The sequence below is a fragment of the Anser brachyrhynchus genome (assembly GCF_964034855.1).
Source record: "Anser brachyrhynchus genome assembly, chromosome: 15".
Taxonomy (NCBI): Eukaryota; Metazoa; Chordata; class Aves; order Anseriformes; family Anatidae; genus Anser; species Anser brachyrhynchus.
The window spans coordinates 11,393,670-11,419,194 of record NC_137733.1 but is presented as its reverse complement, the minus strand read 5'-3'; the positions used below and the strand labels follow the sequence as shown (position 1 = coordinate 11,419,194).

General features: G+C 43.0%; 1 protein-coding gene across 6 annotated transcripts; it reads left to right on the top strand.

Moving 5' to 3' along the window:
• Positions 1–385: 385 nt before the first annotated feature.
• Positions 386–25,525, top strand: LOC308178266 (uncharacterized protein). Of its 6 annotated transcripts, XM_080556669.1 has the most exons (7): positions 8,924–9,813; positions 10,829–10,935; positions 11,040–11,143; positions 12,118–12,178; positions 20,010–20,066; positions 20,755–20,817; positions 21,794–25,525. In XM_080556669.1, exons 1-6 carry the CDS (start codon positions 9,676–9,678, stop codon positions 20,810–20,812), a joined length of 525 nt encoding a protein of 174 aa, XP_080412795.1. In that variant the 5' UTR covers positions 8,924–9,675; the 3' UTR covers positions 20,813–20,817; positions 21,794–25,525. The 6 variants fall into 6 exon arrangements, 2 of the variants coding, with proteins under 2 accessions (XP_080412795.1, XP_080412796.1); XM_080556670.1 differs by lacking the exon at positions 20,010–20,066; XR_013939653.1 differs by lacking the exons at positions 8,924–9,813; positions 10,829–10,935; positions 11,040–11,143; positions 20,010–20,066; positions 21,794–25,525 and adding an exon at positions 386–1,227.

The window sequence follows — 25,525 nt, the reverse complement described above, 5'->3', positions numbered from 1 at the left end:
TGTGTTAATAGTGTTGCAAAGTATTAGCACGGTCTGCTGCTGGGAGCAGCAATTTTGCTCCGTCATTGTCTGGGCTGCAGAGCGGGTGGGTGCCTGCTCCCCCTCGCACCCAGCCCCTCGCCGTAGCAAGGTCAGAAGGGAAAGCTGTGCTCCGATTCCTCTGGAGGAGCAGTCTTTATTTTTTAATCCCAGATCCTGTGTGTTGTGATAATCCCAGGGTGTGCTGCAGGGTAATCTGCCTTCCTGCAGCTGTTAGCTGCCCCTGCAGCTCAGTGCCCAGGTGGCTAGTGGTGCTGGTGGCCCTGGGGCTAATAGGAGGTATTAATGGCTGTTGGAGGAAGGGACAAGTCACTGCGGTGGTGTTCAGGTGCTCAGGTAGGGGTGCTCAGGGGTGCTGATTTTGTCTTTGGGAGGGGGCCACCCTGGATTTGTGGTGCTTAGCAGGCCTCAAACGGTCATGAAGTGGGGACACAGTAGGAAAGAAAGGTATGGGCTTCTGCCAACCCTCCACCACCTTTACCCAGAATCAACTCAAATGCTGACCCATTTTGCCCCGGTTTAACCAACATTAAAGTATTGCTTTCCCTCCAAAAAAGTATTTTTTACCCAGACTCCATCCAGCACTGTTCCCTCACTGGGAGCTTCTACAAAGCCTTGCGCCCTGCACACCACTGGAACACATCCGTGGGGTTACCGGATCGCTAAGTTCCACACAGGGGAAGCCAGTGCTTCTCCAAGGGAAAAAAAGACTCTGAGAAACAAAGATCTGATGGGGCCGTGATCCTATGGACTTCTCTGTGCCTTCATGGGGGAACAAGAGCTATTGCTGCCCTGGGGGGAGCATTTTGGTGCCAAGGTTCAGATGCAGGCCTTTGATTCCCACAGAAGCCATTTTGTCACCCTGGAACTTTTAAGTACAAGCATATTTAGTGACAACAAATCACTTGGGTATGGAGCCAGAAGCAACACTTTTCATCCTTTTCTGCATTCTTAGCAAGGTTCGCTCAGGAAAGAATATATATCAGGAAACCCACCACTACGCAAAGAGGATATGGTATGTGGTAGGCGTGCAGCATTAATGACATGTGGAAGAGGTGGTTTTTTTTTTTTTTTTTTTAAACCTGCCAATGGCTACAGCTTTTCTCCTGCACAGCTTCTGGTGCTGTCACTTAGGGAAGTCAGCTGGGCTGAATTAGCAATGAAGCCCAAGGAAACAAAAGAAGGCAGGTGGGAGCTAAAGTTTGGGCTCTGGGAGGTGGGGGGTGGTGGAGGAGAGCAGTCAAAGCAGGCCCTCTGGGAGGGGGTGAGTGTAGGCAATGTGTTTCTGTGTAGTTTGCTTGTAGTCCCTTTACTACAGCTTTTCTAACGGGTTCTGGGTGAGTTCCTTGCAGCTCTTCATGGATCTCTGTAAGGTTAGAGAACACAGCACGTTACCTACTTTAGTGTGCCACAATAGGATTTGTAGAGTATGTGCTGTAGCTAGGGTTGTTGGTTGTTTTTTTTCTTACTTTATGTCTGGCCTACTAAATTTGAAGGCTGTGATATTAGAGGGGAGGTGGGCCTTAACAGGTATGATGAAGTTGAAAAATACTTGTTTTTTGAATACATCTGATATTTTGCAGCAACAAATTGCATTAGATGTCATAATTCTGCATGTGAGTTTTATATAATGAAAGTGGGATCAGCTTTGAAGTGTAATACAGAAAATTAAATGTAATTAGTTACAAGGCTTTCAAAGGTGAAATGAAAGCAATATGGTGAGCAGGTAACTGATTCCTTGAAACTTGATTCTCATCAGAATGACCTTTAGTGAATATTGTTACCAAACCAAGTATGATTTCATCTAAACTTTGCCTATGTGAGAACTGACTCCTGCTAATGCTGTTCCATGGACTTTTTGTTCCTTGGGCCTTTCAAGCCTTACAGACCTATCTGGTGAGGGGAAGCTGTTTGTATTCCCTTTGCAACTGGACTTTTGTGGACAAGAGTTCCCTAGAGGTGCAAATAAAGGAGAGTTTCTTAACTCTGCACATTTTTAGGAGAACTAAGTCTCTCTTTTGCAAGATCATACTGCTTTGGGCAATGTTTTCTATAGTGTAGATACTACCCATATGGTGGTCAAGTAAAGGTGTTGAAAAGAGTGTCACTGGCTGGAGATCTCTCCTTTCACAGGATCTGTAATGGAGTTATGGCTCCATGGGCATACAGCTAATTGCTTTAAGAGATGTCCTTCACCTCTGTTTCTGGCCTTCCTGGCTTCCTTAAAGTATTGGGCAATATCCTACAAGCTAATAAACTTGGGCTGCCTCCTGTGTGGATTTCTGTTTCCCATGACAGTCTGGGTACTGGGTATTTTTCCCTAAGTTGCACAGCATCTTTCAGGCTTCAGTCTTTCCCAGCAGGGATGAGCAGATGCTGTCACCTGAATCAGATTTTTCTTTCGTCCTCTTGTTCAATGCAATACAATGCAATACAACAGTCTTTAAAGGAAAATAACATCAGATGATTATTTCTCAACTTCAATATCTTCAAATGTCTTATTTCACAGATGACTATGTCAATATGTAAAGATGCAGAAGGCAAACAGACAGTGAGCTTGTGGCTTGACCCTAAAGGAAGGGGCAACGTGTAATTCCCACTGCTGTATTTTCTGAGCCTTTCATCCTACTTCCTGGAGGCTGTTAATGATCAGCATCAGTAGAATACTACATTCCCTCTGTGCCTTTAAGCTGTGCTGGTTGGTGAGGCAAGGGAATGAAGCCAAGGTACATCTAAATTTCTCCTCTTCTGTGTGGGCTCCATCCTTAGCACATCTCTCAATGCAATGAGGACACCAGCCTCCTTCTTTTCTTACTGATCTTTCCCATGAATAGGTAGTGAGCAAGTCGTGCTCTTGCTCTGGAGGTAATATACCTTGGGTCTGAGTAAAGGGGCTCTTGCCTCTGTAATCCACTATTTGGGAGCTCAGAGTAAATGGGTCTCAAGTTTGCGTTCCTGTTGGTGGTCCTGCAGGGCTGGCAGGAGTCCTGGTGTCTGTTTTGGAGTTGGGTGCCTGAGTATCTGCTGGGCTGGGAGGGCCAAGGTGGCTCATGGCTGAGAAGCCGCAGGTTGTGGGTTTGTGAAGCCAAAGGGTGAGGCAGGAGTGAAGTCAGGAGCTGGGCCACAAGTCAGGAAAGCCTGGAAATTGGACAGCAGGTACAAGATAAGGAGCAGGCAGGTCTAGGACAGACAGGTTCAAGGAACAGGACTGAGGGCTGCCAGGGCTGGTGCAGCTTCCCAGGACCATCCCTTTGCTTACTCTGAGCAAGTGTGGGCATGGTGCATGGGGGCTTTTGTGCTGGGGTGTGGGGGTACATGACCCACCCCTAGCAAGGAATGGCTCCCTTCCCCTGCTGTGTGGGAAGAAACAGGGATTTGTGTCCAGCCAGCTGGACTTCAGCCCTATCTCTGTGCCTTGATGCTTTGGCCCCTTCTCTTCCAAAGTAAGTGTAACACTTGAATGCGTTACCTCCCTTGACTTCAAACATTTGCTTTTAAGACTTGGAGTTGATAGGGAAAATGCTGATTTTGGTAACTGCTGACTGGTGTTGAACCTTTTCTTCAAATAAGTTTTTAACCACAGAACTGATCTGTGTAGAGACATAAGGCCTTTCTAATAATGCCTGATTTGGAGAGTTTCAGTTCATTGTTTTACTTTCTAAGGTCCTAGGCTCAGTAAGAAAAATGTAAATATTTCTCCTTATCTAAACTCTATGCCGTTGTATGGAATTCTATTATGTGGTCAACAGCTTCTCATTTCTGCTGTGTTGTGTGTTGGGCCAGCATTGCTCTTATAATTGCTAGCGTTTTGTAAACAATGAAATAACTTCTTAATGGAATATTACAACATTAGTAAGTTATTGCATGCAGCTCATTTTAAAAATTTCAATAAAATCAAGTCTCTCCCAATCAAATTCTTGGTTATTGAATTCAAATACCCTTCATTTTCTTGAAGGTATTTGAATGTTATTGGAAATTTGACATTAAATTACAACAATCACAAGCCAAGATGGCTTTGGATCTAACAAGTTTTTTTTATCTGATATTACAAATTAGCATTTAATGCACTTTTGCATGTTCTGCCTTTGCTTTTATTTAACAATACAATCAAGAATTCAGGAGCAGTTGTTATATATCCTGGCACTTCATTGTTTTGTGCATGAATTAATAGCTTTTCTGTTGGTGAAATCTGTGCAGAAGTTTATTTTCCCCATTTTGTCTGCTTGCCTCGCTGAGCAGCGACAATGGTCAGTGTATGTGATAATGTATTCAGGTAAATAAATGAAGCGTGGTTTTGGGTGAGTAAACATACCCAGCTATAATTTTCTATTATGACTGTTTACAGCCCTCTGATGTAAAACCTGAATGCAGCAGGGCAAACTGGAAGTCAGGCCTGATTGCACATTTTCTATCAACATATTTTTATTGTTCCATCTAATGGGAAAAAATGGGTTTTCCTTTCTGAAAACCTCTATCTCTGATGCTGGGAGCCCCAAGGGTATCACATGCCTTGTCTGGTCCCTGCGGTGACACTGCCTAGGGTGCTCTTTCTGCTTTCCTTCTGCATTTCCTCCTTCTGTGAAGATGCATGTGCTGACCCAATTTATTGGTGCTTTGCCTTACAAAAAAGGATCACACCAGAAATCTGACAGGTACTGCATATTAACCTCCCACTCTGTGAAAATCACCTTTTATTGCTGAGAATTATGCTTGATCTGTCTACTGAACAGAAGGCAAGTCCACAAGCTTGATTTCATAGTCAACTTTTCAGTGTATGAAAGATCAGGGATACCTGTTTGAAGTGTTATGTTAATGTGTTAATAACAAAAAAGTACCCCCTAGGTTATTTTGATTGCTTTCCAGCCCAGGATTTTGTTAGCTACATGATATTTTTAATCCAAATCTTGGCCAAATCTCTTCCCAAAACCAGAGGCAGTTAGGCCACTCATTCCTTCCTGTAATGGTTTTGCTAAGGTTGACTGGAAGTGCATTGAGCTGTGAGCTTGAGCTCAATAATAATGAAAGGAGGCTTTCCCTGTTACCAGCATTGCTGGCTGGTGTTGCTGAATCATCAGTGCTGGGCAAAGTGTAGCCTGTCCTGGAAATGCATCACCAGACCCAACTGATTTCAGAAAGCCAAAACTTCTAGCTTCAGCTTTGAGCGTTTCCATTCTGTAATTTGGGATACAATGTTCTAGGTGATCAAAAAAAAAAACCTAGGAGTAGCTTGAGAAACCTGTTGAAAGCAGAGAATTCATTATATTAGGACAATGAAACAGAAGGCTTTTCCCTGCCTGTTTGTTCCTCATCAGCTATTGCTGCTGCAGATCAAGGGTTAGCTCCTCAGCTGGTATCAGCTGGCCCCGATTTCAATCAAATGCTATTTAATTGTATCAGCTGAGGGTCTGGTCCACAATGCTTAATTCTTTCATTGGCTGGAACAAAGGGCTGCCTGGCAATGCAAGAACAAAACCTGTTACTGTTGGTGCTAGAGCAATGGGATTGGCCAGTAGAGGTATCACATTTACTCTGGCTGTTCAGGCAGAGCAGTAATCTTGTGTGTAGATACATCAGAGGGGCTGAAAAATTCCACTCTTAAATGGTAGAGCATCATAAAGAAAATTAACTGTTAGGAAGCTGTGTTCTTATCTAAAAATGACTTAAACTAAGTCAAAACAAATTATCTTGACTTGCGTGACATAAGAGCACGCACTACTTAAGTTAATTTTATCCTCTTATAATAACCAATTCCTTTAAAAAGATTGTCATCAAATATCCTGTATTCCTTGTGGACTGAGTTCAGGTAATAGTACATGGATCTTTTGAAAGTGTATAAAACAACTTGCTAAATTACACGATCATTTTGCAGATTCATTGAAATTGATGGTGCTACATGCATTATGCCTGGAAAAAGTGTCCTAATGCTAAAACAAGTCTAGTTACACATGCATGTAGGAAACTTAGGCTTACTGGAGTGAGCATGGTCATACAGACATGTTTTAGTGCATATGAACACGTGAATGGAGGCACACATGAGCAGTTTAATTGTATACTGGAGAAACTCTTATGGGAATACATTTTTTTTGTTGCTAATTTGGATTTGTATGGATATTTTGACTTAACTTGAGCCTTTTTCCCCTTGGCTGGTTAAATTTTCGATCAGATCATTTAAAGAAAAACAACCTGAGGAAGTAAGAGCAAGCCACAAAGACATTTAAAGCATGCCACAGCCTGAAATAGAAATTAAAATACTAATAAAAAAAATCTCATGGGAGAGCCTTACAACTAGGCAGTATAACATAGCAGGCTGTGAATTACTCTGCCCCTGGGAGACACCAGGGCTCTTCCCTACTTGGGCGCTCCCTGGCTACGTGATGCTGGAAGTAATTTCAGTTCTGTTTCCTCATTTGGTAGGAGGGATACCCTAGAGCGTTTTGAGATCTATTAATAAAAGTCACTACAGGAGAGAGAGAGAGACAGACAGACACTATGATATCTTTGGTCTCTTTGGAGAATAATTCATGCTCTTGATTTTAACCTCATGAGAAACTCAAACCCTTAAGAATGCTTCTGTAGAGGAAGGCCTGAAATACTGGGACTATGCAGAAGTCTGGGGTCAGAAAAACCCTTACATCTAGTAGCACCCTCAGGGCTATATGATTGAGGGTTATATGATTGCTCACATACTTCAGGACTTCATGATGTGACTGGAAGTGCAAGCACATTGACTCCAATAACAGAGGGGCTTGCAAGAGCCCCCCTGCACCTCCTCCCCAGCCTTGTCTGTTTTCCAGCTCTTCTATGTTTTTCTCACTTCCTGTCCCTAAGAAAGTGTTTTTTGAAAGCTGATCAGACGTAATCACAGATCTACTTCTGATGGCTTGATATTAAAGTCACTGAAAACTCTGGCCATGGTGAATTCCTGTACAGTAATTATCACCAAAAAAAAAAAATCCCCCTTCCCCAACGCTTGATGATACTTTGTTCTCTAATCAAGCCTTGCCATAAAGCTTAATACAAGCTTAGAGAAAAGCATGGGAAAGGCAGGTGCTTGCCAAGGGTGCCTGAGCTCCCAGCAGTCCTCTTTCTTTTCCACCTCCTGAATTGTTGCTCAGTAGGTGTTAGTGAAAAAGATTTTGTAGCTGTTTAAAAATGTACGCCTTCTGTGCTCCTGTCCCTAGCAAATGTATGTATTCTGATTTATTAGCTTGGTGTGAACTTCTTTTCTAATGGATTGTCACCTTCTCTGTGGTTTGGGCTTCTCCTTTCTTGGTTCTGCTGGGGCATCCTGCCTCAGCAGGGTTACAGCAGCACCAGCAGTTCCCATCCAGCCTGCACCCTTCCTGCTATGCTCCCTTGATATCTGAATTGATATCTCTGCTTTTTCTCTTCTTCCCTTCCTGTTGGTAGGGCTTTCTGGAACTGCTTTGGTGGTGATTTCCACTCTTTCAGTCCTAAATTTGTCTTTGCATCTCTAAGGGGTTTACCACACACTCACTTTTTTTTTCTCCTTACTGATATGTTGCAATAAAACTGCAGTGATTAAAAGGGGTTATTCTGTGTTTGCTGTTGGAGGTGGGAGGATGTGTGGCCCTCATGGTAGAAGCAGATGCCCTCTTGTAGGGAGGGATGATCTATGAGTAAAGGAGCATGTCAGGGTGCTGGGCAGGTTGGTTTTCTGGCTCTCATTTCTTGTCAGGTCTTGGGCTTCTCCAAGGGATGGGCTCAAACACTAGAGACAGCTTAGGTGGCTGAGCTGGAAGCATAATTGCCATACTCCCTTGCAGGTCAGACCTAATTGCCTTTGGGGTTGTCGTGTTAGTCTCTCAACCAAGACTCCCAGCTACAGGCTGGAGCAACAAGATTATCTACTCTCTTTTCAGGGTGGGAGAGCTTTGATTCAGGGCCTACCCTTTATTCTTTGTGCAGTGCCTACAGCAAGAGAGCAGTGTCCTCAGGTGGATTAGATTAGAAGAAAGAGGATGATCTAAATGCACAGCACCTATAATCTGGCAGGGAAAGCAGTTGCTCACTTACCTTCTCCGTTGGAAGATGAAAACTTTGGGCAGTTGCTGAGAAATGTGTCAGGGTTATAACTCCCGGGTGGGCCGCTAGCGCGAGTGTTAGACATGCAAAATGAGAATGGTTGAAGTGCAGGCTTTTTCCTTCACAGGCTGTTTGAAGACTGAGGTAACATAAAAAAAATAAATAAATAAAAATAAAAGGTTTCCATGGAAATTTCAAAACCGAAGGAGTGAATATCGGTGTGCTTTGTATGTTCTTCACAGCTTCTTCACAGCTGATATAAGTCACAGTGTAAATGGACCTAAGTGCTGAGTGACCTTTGAAAAAAAAAAACATAGGAACTTTGTTGTTGTCAGTGGTGTGGTTCCCCCCCCCCCCCAAGTCATTTTCAGTGAAGTGATTTGCTGGTTTAACCAGACAGGGATATGGTGACAAGATGGAGGCTGCAGTGAGTAACAAGGCCCAGTCAATTATTGACTAGCCCATCTCAGCACCTTTGTTTTCTTTGCTGACAAAATATTGTGACCTTTGTCTAGGGAGCTGAGCCTGCAGGAACCAGGAGGTGACCATTCTGGGTGTCACTGTGAGAAATGAACATTTTCTTGTTATTGGAGTGAATTGAATTTTCCCCTTGCAAAGCTTTTCCTATTATCTTTTAGATTAATGTGCTGCACATGGCTGTCTGCTCTGATTTCTGTCCTTTCTCATAGGAAAACATGCAGAATAAGCCAGGGCCGTAGTTGTTGCCTTGTGAAATATTTCAGGAGCTCTAAGTTAGAGCAGAGCCAGGTACGGCCCAGACCTCAGCTGAGACCCCTTAAACACAACTGCCATACATTTAAGCACTAATACAGTGACTTGTGTGGATTTTTCTTCAAATGGCATCTGCTTGTCCTGCTAGAGCTTAAAAATTCAAGGGCACAAGTAGGTTTGCAGTAGTGCTCTGGTATGTTCACATTTGCTGTGTGGAGGTCTGCATCTCCCCTTCCTTTCCAGCTGTCTTCAAATACAGATCATGCTCATCCGGTGGGTTAGTCAGGGCACAGGGACCAGGCTTCTCTGCACCTTTTCCATAGTTGCTGCTCCTTTGGGCACTGATGTAGCCAGAAAACTCCAGGAAAAAAGGAGGCAAATGCCTGAGATCCCCAAAGGGGCAGTGCCATGTCCTGGGTGTTCCTTGCCCTGTGATGGGGAAGAGGCTGTAGTGGCTGCATTGGTTCCCTGCACTGGAGGTGGCAGTGAGACACAGCTGGCCTCCTCAATTGCTCCCTGAAGTCAACAGAAGCTCTGATTACTGATATTCAGCGTGGCAGTTTGATATCTGACTGAACATATTGAATTGAAAGGCTGGTAGAGCCCTTGTATGTGATCCTATCACTGGGAATACAGGTCCTGCTCAGCTCTGTGTTGGTCACCGCTTTGCTGGACTAAGTTCTGCAAGACCCACATTCATGTTATCAGAGACCATCGTATAATATAAGGCCATAAAGACTTTCATTCCTTATCTGCAAGGACCACTCTAAAATTCCGGTCTGGTAATGATATAGGTAAATCAAGGACTATGGTTAATAAACTGAATGCTTGTATTTAGTTAAGATACGAAGTAATGCAATGATGTTCCCAGTACCTGATAGCTTCTGTGCCACAGATAGCAAGCAAGCCAGCAAAGAAAAGTTCCAGGAAGAGCAAAGAAGTAGCAAATCCAAAAAAAAAAAAAGAAAAAGCTTCAAAGACAGCCCATTGAAACTGGTAAGGTTTAAAAAAAAAAAAAAGCTTTTAGAAAGAAACATTAAAAGGATCAACATCAAAGGAAGAACAAAAGGAAATAGGGACAAATAAATTAAAGAACAAAATTATGTAGAAAAAGAACAAAATGTCTTACACAGAAGACTGAAAATGAAGGACATGAAGAAATAAGAGGAGTACGATGCAGCTTTGAGTATCATTTCCATGGGTGCTCACAGTCCAATGTGAGCACTTGCATTATACTGCCTATTTTATTTTCTTTCATTTTATTGTACCTTACCCTAGAGAAGATAATTATAGGTTCCTTTTAATAATAATTACAGGTGGTAGGCTGTGCATTTTACCTCTGGTCTTGAGGGATAACAGAAATAGCACTGTGGGTTGTCAAGAACTGCTTGGATGCTTTGCTTTGCACCACTGGCAATGGCAGAAGTGGTCTGGGGGTTGCAGAGAACTGCCATGTGATCAAATATGGGTAGGATTTGGGTACATGTCACGGTAGGTGAAGGCTTAGTAAGGATAAGGAGGAAGCTGCCTTCCCTACTCGAGGTCTACAATGCATGACTTGCCCTGTCTGCCACCTACGGAGAGGTGCAGAAGAATGTATGAAGTACCTCTGCCAGTGAAGTCACAGGGCTATTTTATGCACCAAGGAAGATGCTATTTCAAGTAACAGGTACATGCCAAGATACTGGGAGAATTTGATGCGGAGACTGGAATATAAATTAGGGCCACAGAGTCGTGCTGTGCAGCTGCTCCATGTGTGCTCCCCCTGCACCAATGCTCAGGGCACAGCAACAGCCCTGGGGTAAGGGACGAGGTGTGCTACACGTGAATGGTGTGTAACAGATGTCTAAGCGTGCTCCAGGGTGAACCCATTACAGAGGTAGTGCAAAAGTCAGAGCTTCATCGTGCTATTCCCCACCTGTTGTGGGGTTATAAACCTGTGGCAAAATGGGAAGTGAAATGGCTAATGGATCTCATGAGTCCAGCCAGACCCGAATTGTTTCTCTTGTAGAGGACACGAGAGAAACCAGCTGAAAATCCCCTCCGTATCTGCTCTAGCACTTTTGGTTTATTCTCAGAAGGCAGACATTGGTATTGCTGCAAAGCACTTCAGGAGGGGTAAGGATGCTGCAAGGCAGTGAAATACAAATTGCTCTACCCCAGAGGGAAATGCTGACAGTTTGCATGCCCCAGTAGCCTCTCTTCCTCCATCAAATTTCCAGGGGCTGTGTTCTGATGCAGCAGTGCTTCCTCATCTGCTCCTTCAATGCAGTGGCAGCAAGAAAATGGGGAAAGACCGCAAACACACTCCTGTTTGTACCCCACAGTAAGTGCGATCTAAAGTCATTTGGTTCTTCGCTTACTGGCACCTGACAGCCAGAGGGGTTGAGAAACAAACAGAAGGAGAAAAAGGAGGAAAAGGAAAAAAGACTGAGGCTTAGAAAGGTGAGAGGCACAGCAGTGGTGATCGCCTCTGAAGTCTTTTAATGGAAAGGTCTGTGGAAAATGATTTTCTCCTTTTCTTTGCTCTCCAGACCCCAGCGTTCAAAGGGCAGGCAGTGACTGCAACTGCTGCCAGCTGGATCCTCCGCAAGTGTTCTTTCGGCTTGGGCAGGCTAATTCCAGGAGTGGGAAAACTTGCCCTGGGTGCTGAATATGCACATTTGCATTCTTCTTGAAACCTAAGCTGTACTTTTATTTAGTCTGAGTCATAATTCAAAAAAAAAAAAAAAGGCACAAATCTTTTGTGGAGAAAAGCAGCAGAAAACTTTCTTGGCACAAACATATGCAAGCCATATTTCTACAACAATTTTTTTCCATGTAAGTTTAACCTCTGAAGGACACAAGTTAAATTGAACGTGTAGGTTTGGTAATATACAATGGCATTGTCAGCCTGGCAGTCATAGAGCAGTGATACACCATGGAAGAAACAGCACACCTGCGTTTAGAGGCAGGGTGAGGTTACCTTGCCAGGGTCCACATTAGTGCTGCCATCCCTGTGTGACTGTGGCCATGTCATTTAATTTCTTTGCATCGCTTTCAAATGGGTGTGAAATTAGTACCATATGCAGCATGCATGCAAAGGCCAGGGGGATAAATCACAGCGAAAGATCACATTGTCCTTAAGGAAGAGAAGTCTGGGGCTGTGCACATCTGAAACAACGGTGCTTTGTGATCTGCCTGGTGAATGAGCAAGGAGAGTGCTCACCCTGCTGGGGTGAGGGGATGTGATAGGAAGGGTATGGGGAATAAATACAGAAAGTGCCTTAATCCCTACTGTACAACTTGCTTCCCGTGCAGGTGTGGATGTGTTGGAGCACGGCAAGGGAGCGATGAGCAGAAGCCTCCACCTTGGCTGCATGTGAGTTAATTTGTGTTTGTGTCACTAAAGGGGTATTCGTGCACCGTGGTACTCTGCTGAAAGGCTTTGAAGCTCAGGCGTATCTCTGCACGAGTCGAACAGGGCTGTGTCTGGACTGGAGCTGACAAGTTTCGCAGAACTATGTTGGCTCTTGCAGATTTCTGCTAATATGGGCATCTGTGTCCTGTTCCTCCACCCTGTGAATGACAGTTCCCTAACTGTGATGGGCTGGGACCTACGTGTGCTAGATGCTGGCTGTGGTGGGGTTGGCCTGGGCAGCCAGATGTGCCCATGCTAATAATAACAGGAATTGCCTTATGAGCAAAGCTCCATCTGGGTCACTTGCGTAAGCCACGGGGTATCAGCTCTGTCTTCTCGCTGGACAGGTTATGTAACTGCATCAGGAATCAAGCACACAACTTGAATTTTACCTTTGCTGAACATCTGGCCATTCACGTTTTAGGCCGGCTGATCTTAGAAAGATCCTGGTCAGAAATAGGTCTCCGTGCATGCGTGCAGGCATGGCAAGCAAGTGCTGGAAGGTTGCCAAGTCAATGACCTTGAAATTCATTTCCAAATTCTAGTGAATATCTTGCATTTTCTCCACTCTTGCCTCAGCTCCAAGTTTCAGTGAGAGCAGTGCTGTGGTGTGCTGACCTCCCTAGCCCTTATGCAGCACTTATTTAGAAGATTCCCTCTTTTTTTCTCCTTCTGCTTTGCTGTCTTTGAAACCAGCAGCAAGGAAGGCAGTGGAGCCCTGAGAGGAGGCAGGATGTGACCTGAAGGAAGTGGTGTCTGTGAAAAGAGACTAGTCGACTTCAGCAGGTTTTGGATTGAGCTGGAAAAAGGCTGCTGGCAGGGTGGTTGGCCGTGCCCTCACAGCATTTTAATTTCCTCCCTTCCCTGGCCTCAGCTAGTCTGACCCTGCTGACCTTTGGTGAACACTGATCCTCTGGTGTTCTCCACCAAGAAAGCAAAACCCAGAACAAGTTTTGTTGGAGAATTGTCAGGGAAGTGATTGCAGCTTTTAATTTGCTTGACTTGCTGGCTGAGGTCCATGTTGGCAGATATTTTGGTAGCTCGTTTATGCTGGAGGCTTTTCTCTGTTCTTTAAAGCTGTGCTCCAGGTACCTGGTACACCCTGATCCGTGTCCCTTTTGAAGGCAGCCTCAGGATCACCTGCTCACATAAACGAACCCAACGGATTGTATGTCACAGCAGCAACATGTAAACGTAAAGAAAGTTTTCATGTTCCTAATGTTTTTAATCCAGGGTTTTTGAAGAAATAAGAATAGTATGACGGTTTGTTTCTCAAAGCCTGCCCCCCTCGGCTCTTTAAACTGCTCTTCTTATTCTCAGAGGAGGTGATAAATACAATACATGCACCCATGCACATAAACCAGCGTTATTTTGTGCTTAGTCCATGTGTTTCATGTAGAAAGCTGGATGACGGCCAGATCAGTAAATGACTCTGATTTTTCATGGAAATCAAGAACACAACAGATGTACTATATACTGAAAAGAGTTAAGAATAGCTGTTTGCCATCTCAGTGCTTGCCTTTAAACAAAATACCTAACGTACAGAGCAGCAGTTGTTTAGTGTATGGAGAATTTAACATTAATAATTGCCTTTGCTGTTTCTGAGAGCTTGCCAGGTTTATGCGGGGGGGCAGAGGTTGGGTTGAAGTTAATGACAAGTTTTGCAGACAGGATTTCTGCTAACATTTTAAGCACTCTCCGTGTTCAAACCCTCTGACTGCTATGAGCTGTGAAAGTCTTCTCATGACCACTTGCATATTGCAGTAAGTTTTGAGAAAAGATGTGCAAGTATGAAAATTAATTCCCATTTTTGTCCTGCTATGGAGCTGGGTATTTTTTTTATCTCGTATCTGGGGTAAATTGAGAAGCTAAGTCAGGGTCACATAGCAAGCTTATTTTGAATGCTGGTGCCTCTCTCTGTCACTGGTACCAATTCATTCTCATTACAAATCTGAGTAGCTAGTTCAGCATTACACGGAGGATTGGCTGCATCTGGCAAAACTGGATTAATTCCAGCATGCTGCATAACTCCAGACTGACTGCAATCCTTGGGAGAAAGATTTGTCTTTAAGAGTTAATTTGAGCGCACTCCCAATGCATGTCTTTCAGTGTGTTTGGCTTCATTGCTGCTGTCAAATGGCATGGGGGCCTTTATGTAAATAATTTTGACAATATGCATTTGTAAGCTGGTGTAAAGAAAACATTTTCTTCCTTTGCATGTTGTATAGTGGAAGAGCTTCATCTCCACATCACATTTCTGCTCAAATGTACAGCAGTTTTAAGTAATTCTTTGTGCAAGAATACTCCACGTAGACACAATTTTAGGGAACAGTTCACCAATCTACCTGGAAGGCTGACTTTTTTAAGACAAATTTTGCTAATTCTGTAAACTTCCATACGGTGCTTTTTTGGTTCAATATGTTGCTTGGGGGGGGGGGGGGGGGGGGGGGGGGAGAAAAAAAAAACAAAGTTTTCCTAGAGGGCTAAAAAAAGACTTTTGAAATGCCATGAGAGTATAGTGATGAGTTATGCTGGAGAAACCAATATTATATCTTTCATCATTTGTCTGGTGTCCTTGCCAAACTTCTAATTTAGCAGTGCACAGTAGTGCACCAAAGTGAGTCATGAATTCTTCAGTGTAATTACCACGCAGTGCAAAACCAAGGCTACAGAAGTCTGAACCTTTTCCTGTCTGTTTTTCCCCTTCTACTTGCTTTTCAAATACCATATGCTTTGCAGGAAAGCTGTGCATAGCATCACAGCTTCAACCCTGTTCTGAGCAGATATGATTAAAAACTAAATTCTGAATTAATGAGTAAAAGTTCCTATTTATGGGACAGTCATAGAAGGGAAAAATGCCTTTTTTGCAGCTACATTTTTTTATTTAGGGACTACAGCGTTGTAGAGGTAACCACTGTAGTGTAGTCTTGATATGAGAAAATGCTGGGAGATAGTCTTGTTGACATTTAAAAATTTGTTTTTTCCTTGAATTGATTTTTATATCCTTGTGTTTTTCTTGCCTATGCATTTTCAAAAATGATGCTTCCACATGAGGTAGTTGCCAGGGGCATTTGCAATGCTTGTGCATTCCTTCAGGGTCCGGCCCCATGAATAACTCATGGAAGTGTCCCAATGACTGTATCGGTAAGTTGTGAGGGTGCACTTGCAGTCTGGGGTTTCAAAGCTGTTACTGTGTCCAAATTCATGTACATCTTGATGGGTTCATTGAGGATCACTAACTTTTACTTGTTTTGTAAGTGCACATAAGGACTCTACATTTAAGATGTGACTCCAAAAGACAAATCTCTTTAGAAATTTGCTGACAAGTGAAGCCTTCAGAACAAGATACAATATTAACAATGGGTTCTGTTGGTCTAGTAAAAGGCCTGCAAATTCTGTTTAGTGTCCGTTTTCATAGTGCAAATATTTATATCTTTCAAGTTTTTAGATTTGACATCTAAGTTGCTGTACATGATTGTTACTTTGACCAAGAGTCTTCAGTAGACAGACTTAAAAATTCAACACAGTTTCTTCAATACAAGGGACACTTAGGTTTCATCAGACTGTACAAAGTTGAATGATGCTTCCAAACATGCTGCACCAAATGTATTGAATATGTTAAACTACCTCGGTATCTGAATTATTTGTGCCTCCCTGTGTGTGACTTGGGTAACCGCGTAACAAAAATCTGCCATGGTATGGATGTGGGCGGTTGCACTTCCTCCAGCTGCCATGAGGATGCCTGATGCTCGGTGGAGCATTGTTCCTAGGTATTGTGAAAAACGGCTTCCTGAGTTGTTAACTGCACAAACTTACTTCCTGCAGAAATACGTGGTTGTGTTTCAGAAGGCATACTTGAGCCACAACAGAAACACTGCTGTTACAAGGTCCAAATGCACCATGGACCTTTCCCACCTCCTTCTGGCTGGCATTTCCCTGTACATGAGAGGAAATGTGCCTTTCTGGCACACGTCTTTTCAGCAGCTATGGACAAACTATGATTATTTAACTGTGACCACGGAGTAGTACAATGACAAAAGACATGTTACAAACTCCCGTTACAGTTCTGGAAACTTCTTTCTACTCTATTTCAATTAGTGTTTTGGTTACCAGAGTTTGGTTCAGGGTTGTGGCTCAGTCCTGCACTTGTTTCATTGTTGGGTAAAGGTGATTAAAGCAGAGGGCTTGCTTATGAATGGTGTCCCACTCTACTGGCAATGCTCTTAACCACCACTTCTGTCATTGCATTAACTGAACTCAATGGTCTGAATTCCTAGAGGTCATTTCTTTGCCTGTCATAACTGTGTTTATTAGATTGCACTGTGGTGAGAAGTTAATTCTACATCCATGCTGAATGAAATGCCTCACTCTTCCATTTTTCTGAAGTTTCAAAACTTCAGTGTTGTCATTGTAGGAACTTATATAGAGAGGTGAGGCTAAGCTAATGGCTTCCTACATAGACTGTGTTCCTTTGCTTGGAAGTTGAATAAGTTATGTATTTCAGGACAGTTGTTCTTTAGGTCATGGAGAGGTTCAGTTTGTACATCAGGTGATCTCTCAGTTACGGCAGCATCAATAGCGTTTGTAATATCCTGAGTTGTAAGGATCCACAAGGATCATAAAGTCCAGCGCTTACGCCCCAGATTAATTCATGTGTATTGTGGAGTTTCAAAGCACAAGTAAAAACCGATTTCCAAAGGAGTCCACAGCCTAAACATGTATCCATCAAGAGGAGATAACAGTGAATAAGACATGCTTGGCATGGTGTATGATTGTAGTTGTGCAAGAAGCTAGCATAATCATGAGTTGGGGGGGAAAAACATTAATTGTTTTGTGTTACGTTGGATGGAAAACTTAAAGGGGAACTGCTGAGAAAGGGCTTATACAAGAGAGGCAGAGTGGATCAAATCCAGCTGGATACTTCAGGCACTGGGATGGCACAAACAAACCTTGTCTTACTCACTGTAATTATAATAGCCGCCTTGGAGAGATGGGTTCGGTCTAAATGCTGCATTACTTTGATTTTGTCAATTAAAGTCTGATGCAGTTAGACGAAGCCCTTGCTCTGTGTACTTGACACTGCAAGATGTTGAGGAGACTGGCCCCGATCCAACAAAGCACTTAAGTGATTCCATTAGCCTAAATGGCACTACCTGTATGCTTAAAATTAAGCATGCACTTAAGTGCTTTGCTGGGTTGGTGCCAGTGTGTGCAACGGGTGGCAATATCGGATTTGTAGTGAGCACCAAAGTCTTGCTTTGGTTTTTGCACACATGAGGTCTATATGGTTTCATTTACTGCCTCTTTAGTCCAGCTCTTCACGTTGTGATTTTGATAAAAAGTGACGACACTGAATAAATCACCCCCCAGAAGTGCTTCTTGCACAGAATTTTTACAATGCGTGCTATCAAAACCTGTTCACCCAGAGTAATGCTGAGCTGAGCAGGTCCAGTTAACAACACTAAAGCATGAGGCAGTTAAATACAGAGCCTGACACCTGGTAACCTGTGAGTGTGGTTTGGGAGCAGCTGAAGAACATTTGAAAGGGCTGATGTTCTTGACTGAATGGAGGCTGCATAGCCAGATGCTTAATGGTGTTCTTGGATCAAAAGGATCTACAGTCTATATATAATTGTGATAAAACTGTATCATAAAATACTATAATCAGTATTACTTAGTTTATATACTTTTCTTTAGAAACCCCAAAGGCACTGTGGATTCAGAAATAAGCATATCCACTGAGTCTGAAAAGTTAGAGGTCATACAGGTGCCAGAGTCCACTGAGAAAAATTGGAAATGATTTACCCTAAATTAAAGACAATGGGCTTGGAAGGGACCTCAGGAGGTCATTTAGTTCATCTGTCTCTTTAAACCACCAGCACAATATATTCCCCAGTCTCCCCAAGCTATCTATTCCAGGGTATAACAGTCTTTTACCATTAGAAAGTATTTCCTGATGTCCGAATTGAATTTCCCTAGCTGTAATTTTATCTCATTATTTCTTGTCTGACCTACCATGCGCACAAAGAATAGATTATTCCCTTCCCCTCTGCAGCATCCTTTCGCAGCAGTCTCAGGGCAGCGCTGAGCTGCTGTTCCTCAATCTGCATCACTTCCCTTATTTCACTCTTGCAGTTCTTCATGCTCCCTTCATTTCCAGCCCTCTGAGATCTTGCCCCCACAAAATATCCATGAGGGAATAAGAAGGGGGTTGAGACTGTGCTCTCAGCTTTCTAGGCGATAGTCTGGTGCATATGGGTAGAAGAAATTCTGCAGCCCTGCCTTGCTGTACATTAGAGTGTATCAGACCACCCAGTCCCTGTGTACATGGTTATTTATTGAGATGACTTTCCTTATTAAAGAAACACTTAATTCTCTTTTTTTTTTTTTTTTTTAAACTTAGCAGCAGGTGATGCAGGAGATAAAACTGGTCGGACACAGCCGTTGCTGAAAGGCCTGTTTTCCCAGGGAAGCCGGGGCATGGGCTTACTTTCTTGCTCTTTCCCCTTGACTGCTAACTCACTCCTCACAAGGGAGCCTCAGTTCTGGTCCTGAATTTTGGGTCTGTTGGGAGGTAGGCAAAGGACTGAGGCTGATGCGGTTAACGAGCTGCAGTGCAAGTTCTGCAAAGCTGGGCTGGAAAGCCCTTCAGGAGGGACCTGAAAGTGAGAGGTATAAAACAGACAGAAGAGGAAAAGGGAATCTGCTCCTCCAAGTCTTCTGCACTGCTTCAGCTCAAATCCAGGAAGGACCTTTGCAGGCTCAGGATGTTCCAGCAGCATTCTGGTGACGGATTTTTCTTTTTCTTTCAAAGATGCAGCTTGGCACATTTGATTGCCAACCCTATCAGTGCTTGGACAGGTCAGATGCAGAGCTTTCTTCAGCCTGCTCTTTATTCCAGGATTACCCCCGAGGGCAGCAGCAGCTTGGGCACATCAGGGATCCGCAGGTCAGCCCTTGCATTGCATGCTCAGCGAGCAACCCTTCCCTACGTGCGCACGTGCACTGCTCTCTTTATTATTCTTGAAGCACCTCGGGAAAGTTTTTGCAGTGCACGGCCCTGCCTGCCTTGCAGCTTTGATAACGCTCCCCTGTCGACAGCTGATATTCACGTGGGTACAAAGCCAGTTATATTTACACTCTCCCAGAAGGCTCGGTGCAGTTGTCACAACTTGTCAGTGGTCAGGACTGAACAGTTCGCTGCTGGAAAGAGGCTTTTCTGTTACAGAATTTGGCATGTTTAAAAAGGATCTGGGTGGCTGAGATTATTAAGATGTAATCAAATGCATTAAGGCAACTACTTCCTTCACCATTAATAATGAGAAACCTGGCAATATAATCTTCCCTTCACTCTCTTGTTTCATTTTTGTGGTGAGAAATGAAATGAAAGCAATCAGGAGCTCCAGGAGCCTTTTCACATCACGTATTTTTGTTGTCATAAAATCATTGAATAAGTACTCCTGTCATGTAATTTTACTTATTTTTTTTTTCTGGAAGAAGTCTGTCCCTTATCATAGCTCCTAAGCATTCCCATAAGTGAGGGAAAAAAAAATCCCATTAATTCATGGAAGTACTTCAGAAAACTTTTCCTTAAGCCTCACTTGCAATATATACACTTCCTTCTCAGGTAGTCTGTTTCATTTTTAGCTTCCTGTATGTGGTATATTTGTTTACTAAATCTTATACAATTTATTTTAAATCCTCCCTAAGAGTTAAGGGATTAGGAAATGATGGATTATAGCAGTAATGATAGATTATGTTTAATGTCTTTCATATTTTTCCACTACTGCAGGTTAAATAGTGACCAACCCTTACCTTATAAAGCCTCATTTAAACCTAGTACTCAGAGGTAAACATCACAGAAGTTATCTTCTAATGCTTTTGTTTGACGTAGACTTACTGTTTCCTCAGTCGAGGAAAATGAGGAAAACTGCACTGAAGTGGTTGAATTCCATTATCTTTGATTCTGCTCTTTTAAAACCAATCTTTTCACCATTTGTCTAATGACTCCCTTGAGTTTGTTAACCTTTGTAATTATACCATTTAATTTTCATCTCTTAAATCAATTTATAGAGTAGGTTCAAGACAATTTCTTCATATCCTGAGTTAAGCTCTGTTCCCACCAGAATTTGGAATTGTAATTAGACCTCCAAGGTTGAGGACTCCTGGTGTGCTTTGCCAGTGCTGGTCTTGGGCTGATCTACCTGCAATAACCCAGACTGGCAATTGCCATCGGGAGATCTCAAAGGTAAATTGGGAGACCTCAAAGATAATTCAGTAGAGCAATACTTTTGTTCTCACTTTCCAAAAAAGCACGCTAAAGGGAGGTGAAATTACTTTCACGCAATAACAGAGGTAATGCTACTGACAATGAGGACTTCTGTAAGACTCGGTTCATTTCGGTGGCAGTGGGGCTAGTCTTCTGAATCGGGGCAAATGAGACTAGGTGGATGTCCCTTCACAGCTGGTGGAGGATGTGTGCAAACCTCTTCTCTAGCTTGATTTGATCTTCACACTGCTTATGTATGTGCACACAGGTGCTCATCCATGCGATGTGAGTTGGTTTGCAGAGGCGACCTTTCTTCTGTGGTCTGATTGAGTAAGTATTTTCAAAACCAGATACCTAAGTGGCTTTGTTAGGAGTCAGACATGCACATGACTGTAACCTCCGTCTTCTTCATGACATAAGGCACCTGTGAAATCCAGTTCTAAAAATAAGTCCGAAATAAGATTTTCGTCATCATTGCAGAGATTGTAGGGCTCCGCACAACCAGGATTAAGAATAGCTTCTGCTATACCATGAGGGACATGGATGACATTGCTAGCAGAATAAGTCACTTTATGGCGTTTAGTTACCATAGTTAATTGCATCCATACTGTTTTTAAGGGAGCTTCATTTTCAGCTGGGAAGTGTCTTAAACATAAATGGGATCAAAACAGAGGGGCCATGTCCTCCTCCTTTCAGTGCTGGACCAGAGGGGTGGAATTTGCCCAGACTTTTCTATCCCCTCTCCAAAATGCATTGCCAGCATCACCTCAAAGTGGGACAAAAGAAGGGTGCTTTTTTATTAATTGTTACATGGGAAATCAGCGACAGCACTGCAAGGCTGAATCTATCCTCCAGCTCTTGGCTTGTACTTTAGTCATACTTTGTCAACCCGACAAAGCTCATCACTTACATAAAGCCCTCGCAGAGGATACCCAATAAGAATGCACGAATGATGAAATAACAAGTCTTGGCACTTCCTAAAGAAGCAGCCAAACATTCAACTGCAATCACTTTTATTAACAGGAGAAACTGCTAGAAACAATAGCGGTCCAAATAATTGATGAGAGAAGAATTTGGTCTCTGCCTGGTGGCTGCATTAACTTGCTCTTGTTGGCTCGGTTCATGTACTGCAGGTAGGAGCCCTAGCAGTGATTAAAGAAGCAAAATATTTTAGGCACACCAGAATGTAGCCATTCTCCCAGTGAACTGGGCAAAAATAGCTCTGCAGGTAGATAAATGGAAAAGGAGGCGCTTTTATTTCGTATTAAATTAGGAACCGGTTATTTTTGTTCCTCTCCCCATGCGGGCGGCAGTGAAGCAGAATGATATTTCTGCGGCCAGTGCCTGGCACAGGCTGTGTCCGGCTTTTTGGTCAGCACCTTGGGAGCTGAGGCAGGGAAGGCTGTGCCTTTCCTTCGTGCGCTCACCAGGCAGGAGGAGAGAGGAGTCGGTGCTGCTGCAGAAGAGGGGATGGAAAGTTTGTCCTGCCTCAGTGCTTCATGAATTCTCATCCTTTGCTCTGCATTTACCACCGGAGGGGTTCGTGGCCTGGATCGCCTCTCTCCCTGCTTGTTGGCCACAGGGAGCAGAGAAGGGAATGGGAAGGACCCTGCATGGAGAGGGGCAGCACCTGCTGGGTGCCCACATCACCCTGTCCCTTGTCTTCTCTCCCACCATAAGTAAAACCATGTTAGAGCTCTGCTGCTGAATACTGGAGTTGTTTTCTGCGAGGACATTTGGACAGCCTGAGTCCCAGTCACATTTTAAAGATCATCAGACCTCAGCAGAGAAAGCCCCACGGCCTTCAGCAGGACAATGTAGGGCTGGAAAGCACCACCAGGGCTTAAAAGAGCAGCAGCTATGAATAATTCAATTAATCTGTGCAAGAAAATGAGTAAATAACAACGTTGTCCTAAGAGTTATGCTTAATGTTCCTTGAATGCTGATATTTTTTTTATATAATTTAGCATGCTGGGCTCTTCCATCCCTGGAGTTCCTTCCAGATGGGATAGCAAAAGTGAGAGAAAGAAAGCTGTCACTGCCATCAGCGCGTTGTTAGAGCTAACGCAGGACTTGTCAAATGATGCCTGGTTGCTGCTGAAAAGCTCTGTATTAGAACGAGGCTGCAAAACTGCAACATTTATCACCTGTGAGCATTATTTGAAAAGATCATTTAGTATCTGTCAGGGCTGCTGTAATATTTTTTTGGCCAAGGAATTTAAGTGGGAAGATGTGTGCGCGCGCTTGCACTTCTGATTAATTGTAATTGTAATCTCACATAATGCAATCCTCAGCTTGACATTTTTAAAGTAAGGGTAGGTTGGTTGATTCCTGAAATTAATTATAATTCAGATTTTGGAGTGTGAAATGGATAGAGAGCTTTCTGTAAACCCTTTAGCCACAGCCAGAATTTGCACTGATTTATTATGCACTGCTACTATGCTCTGCTGCTCGTGTCATGAAATCTTTAGGAATTTATTGTGAGAAAATGGCTCCTTTTCACAAGTTTGATGCAAGGAGAAGATGGAATTGGTATTTTAATTACATTTTTATAAAGGAAAACAAAGCCATTCAGGCCGGTGGTCTTTGGTCCCTAATTCAGAGAGCAAGAAAAACTTTTATCTGCATAAATCCCTGGGTGAAAGTTTTAACAACATGAAAGGTTGCATATGCTGGGATAACTTATTTTCCTTGCTGTGGGGGAATAAATTACCCAAGTCAAAACACTTCCTAGCATTTCAGCTGGAGTGGTCTTCGTGTGCTTCCCCTTTAGGTGTTAGATTCATTAATGCTTTGCTCTGAAAGCATTAAATCGCTTCAGGAGAACTTGATGGTGGCGGCAGAGTTATTAACTTTTGAAATCAATGAATACCCAAAATAAAGGTCTACTCCTAGGAGGAGGTTTTGGAATGACAATGGTCTGCACAAGGTGTTACTGAGGAAACAGCAATTGCAGCATGAAGACTGCTATCTTAATCCGAATTACCTTTAATGTGTAAACAGTTCTGTTTAATATTAATGAAGAAACTTTCCAATTGATAATTACAATATAGTAATCTTTAATGCTCTGAAGTCCAGAAGATGGAGGAGAAATACAATTAAATGCTGTCTGGACTCTTGTAGAGTAAGTCAGATGTGTGATTTGGATCTAAGTAAATGTTTGTAGCAGTGTGATGGGTATGGGTGTATCTCTGTTGGGTATCAGAGCCTCAATGGGAGCTGCAAGCAGACTGTTACAGAAGAACAACAGATTTTTTCATTAGGCTCTTCCCTGTTGGCTAGGAAAGATAAGGAAGCCTTCTCCCCTGCTTGACTCATGCAGTAGATAAGATAAAGATCTTTGTATGAGATAAAAGCTAAGTACAGCCAGAACTTGGAAGAGCCATTTTCTAGGAGACAAACATTAGCAGGCATCAGTTTGAAAAAGAAAATAAGACATTGATTTATACTGTGTTATTGAAGAATTATGAATCTGGTAGTGAAAGCAAACTCCTAGTTGTTGATTCCAGATGTACTTTCTTTTGGAGACCGGGACCGGACAGAGGCATTGTCTGCAGGTTTCAATTTCCCCCTTTTGAGGCTGGGGAAATTTTGTCCTTTGCTCCGAGATGGCCTTCATACCATGTCAACATGCATGGCAATTACTTGCAAAAATTGCTAACCTAAACAGGCTGCAAGGTTTGTCTTGTAGGGATGAGCATTTATTGAATTTGTTCTGTGGTGAGGGCAAAAAGACTTCTTATTCTTCAGTACTACCCAATCACTGTTCTGGTATTGTCCCCCCGTCATTGGAATAACTCAGAGCCAAGCAGCAGGGCTTTCTTTCCTTGGAAGGCTCCCTCTTCAAAACACAAATGGAGTTTAGATTGTCCATTTCTCTCCCTCAGATTTTTTTTCCCTTTTTTCCCCCTCTTAATTATCTGCATTGCTGCTCTCTGCATATTATCTACCTCACTCACTCCCATGAATATAGATGCTAGGGATTGTGCTAGCACGCTTTCCCTTCTGTTCAGAGATCCAGCCGGTGCTATGTGCAATATTCCAGCAGTGCACACAGCACATTGTACACTGAGGCTGCACGATGAGCTCTGAGTGAAGCCCCCAGGGACAAATAACCCAAATACAGGCCTGTGTTCCTCTGGTAACTTGGCTGTAATATACTGTTCATTATGTGAGTGCTGGAGCGCCTATGCTTTTATGATTAATGATACACAAAATATAATTTTGCTGTTGCACTGTCTCCTATTTCACGAAATATTTTCCTTCTAAGTGAATAAGTTCTTTTGTCAATAACTCAAGTAATACAGTTTTCACGTTATCCAAATTCTTGGGCTTTCCTCCCCCACCTTCCCCTTCATATAGCCCATCTCTCTGGAGAATGAGGGTTGCACCCTGAAACCCAGAGTAAAACTCAGAGACGTATCTTAACATTACCTAGGTTTAAAAAGAATATTGAAACACACACAACTCTCATTAAACATCTATATATAGGAACCCCATTAAAAATGTGCGAACGTGCTTTAGTGGAAAGGTATAAACGAACCAAAGCAGTCTCCTCTGCAGTGCAACACCTGAGTAAGGCAGAGGCTCAGGTAGAAGAATTATTTGCTCTCAGTCAGGTTGGATGTAACATGGTTTAGGCTTGCTGCAGTCCCTTGCTGCACTGATGCTTGGCTGTCAGCAGCTGGCAGGCGGCTGTCTTTTGGGGAGCAATGGGACTCGAGTGCCCAAGGTTTGCTGAAACCAACTAATTAGAGAAAGAAAGTGAGAACGAAGTGGAAGGATATTCAGGTATGATCATCAGGTATCTTACATAATGGATTGTAATAGAAAGTGGCAGAAGATGCTGGCAATAAAATCCGAAAATGAAGTGCATTCATTTAGCCAATTAAGATCAATCAGTGGAGTGAAAGGCACTGTATTGGTTGCAGCTAATGCTGAGTTAACATTTTATTGCTAGTAACTAAAAAATTGGCTTAATTTCCTATTTCAAATCTCTTTCCAATGTTTGCATTCATTTATAAATAATGAAATAATAG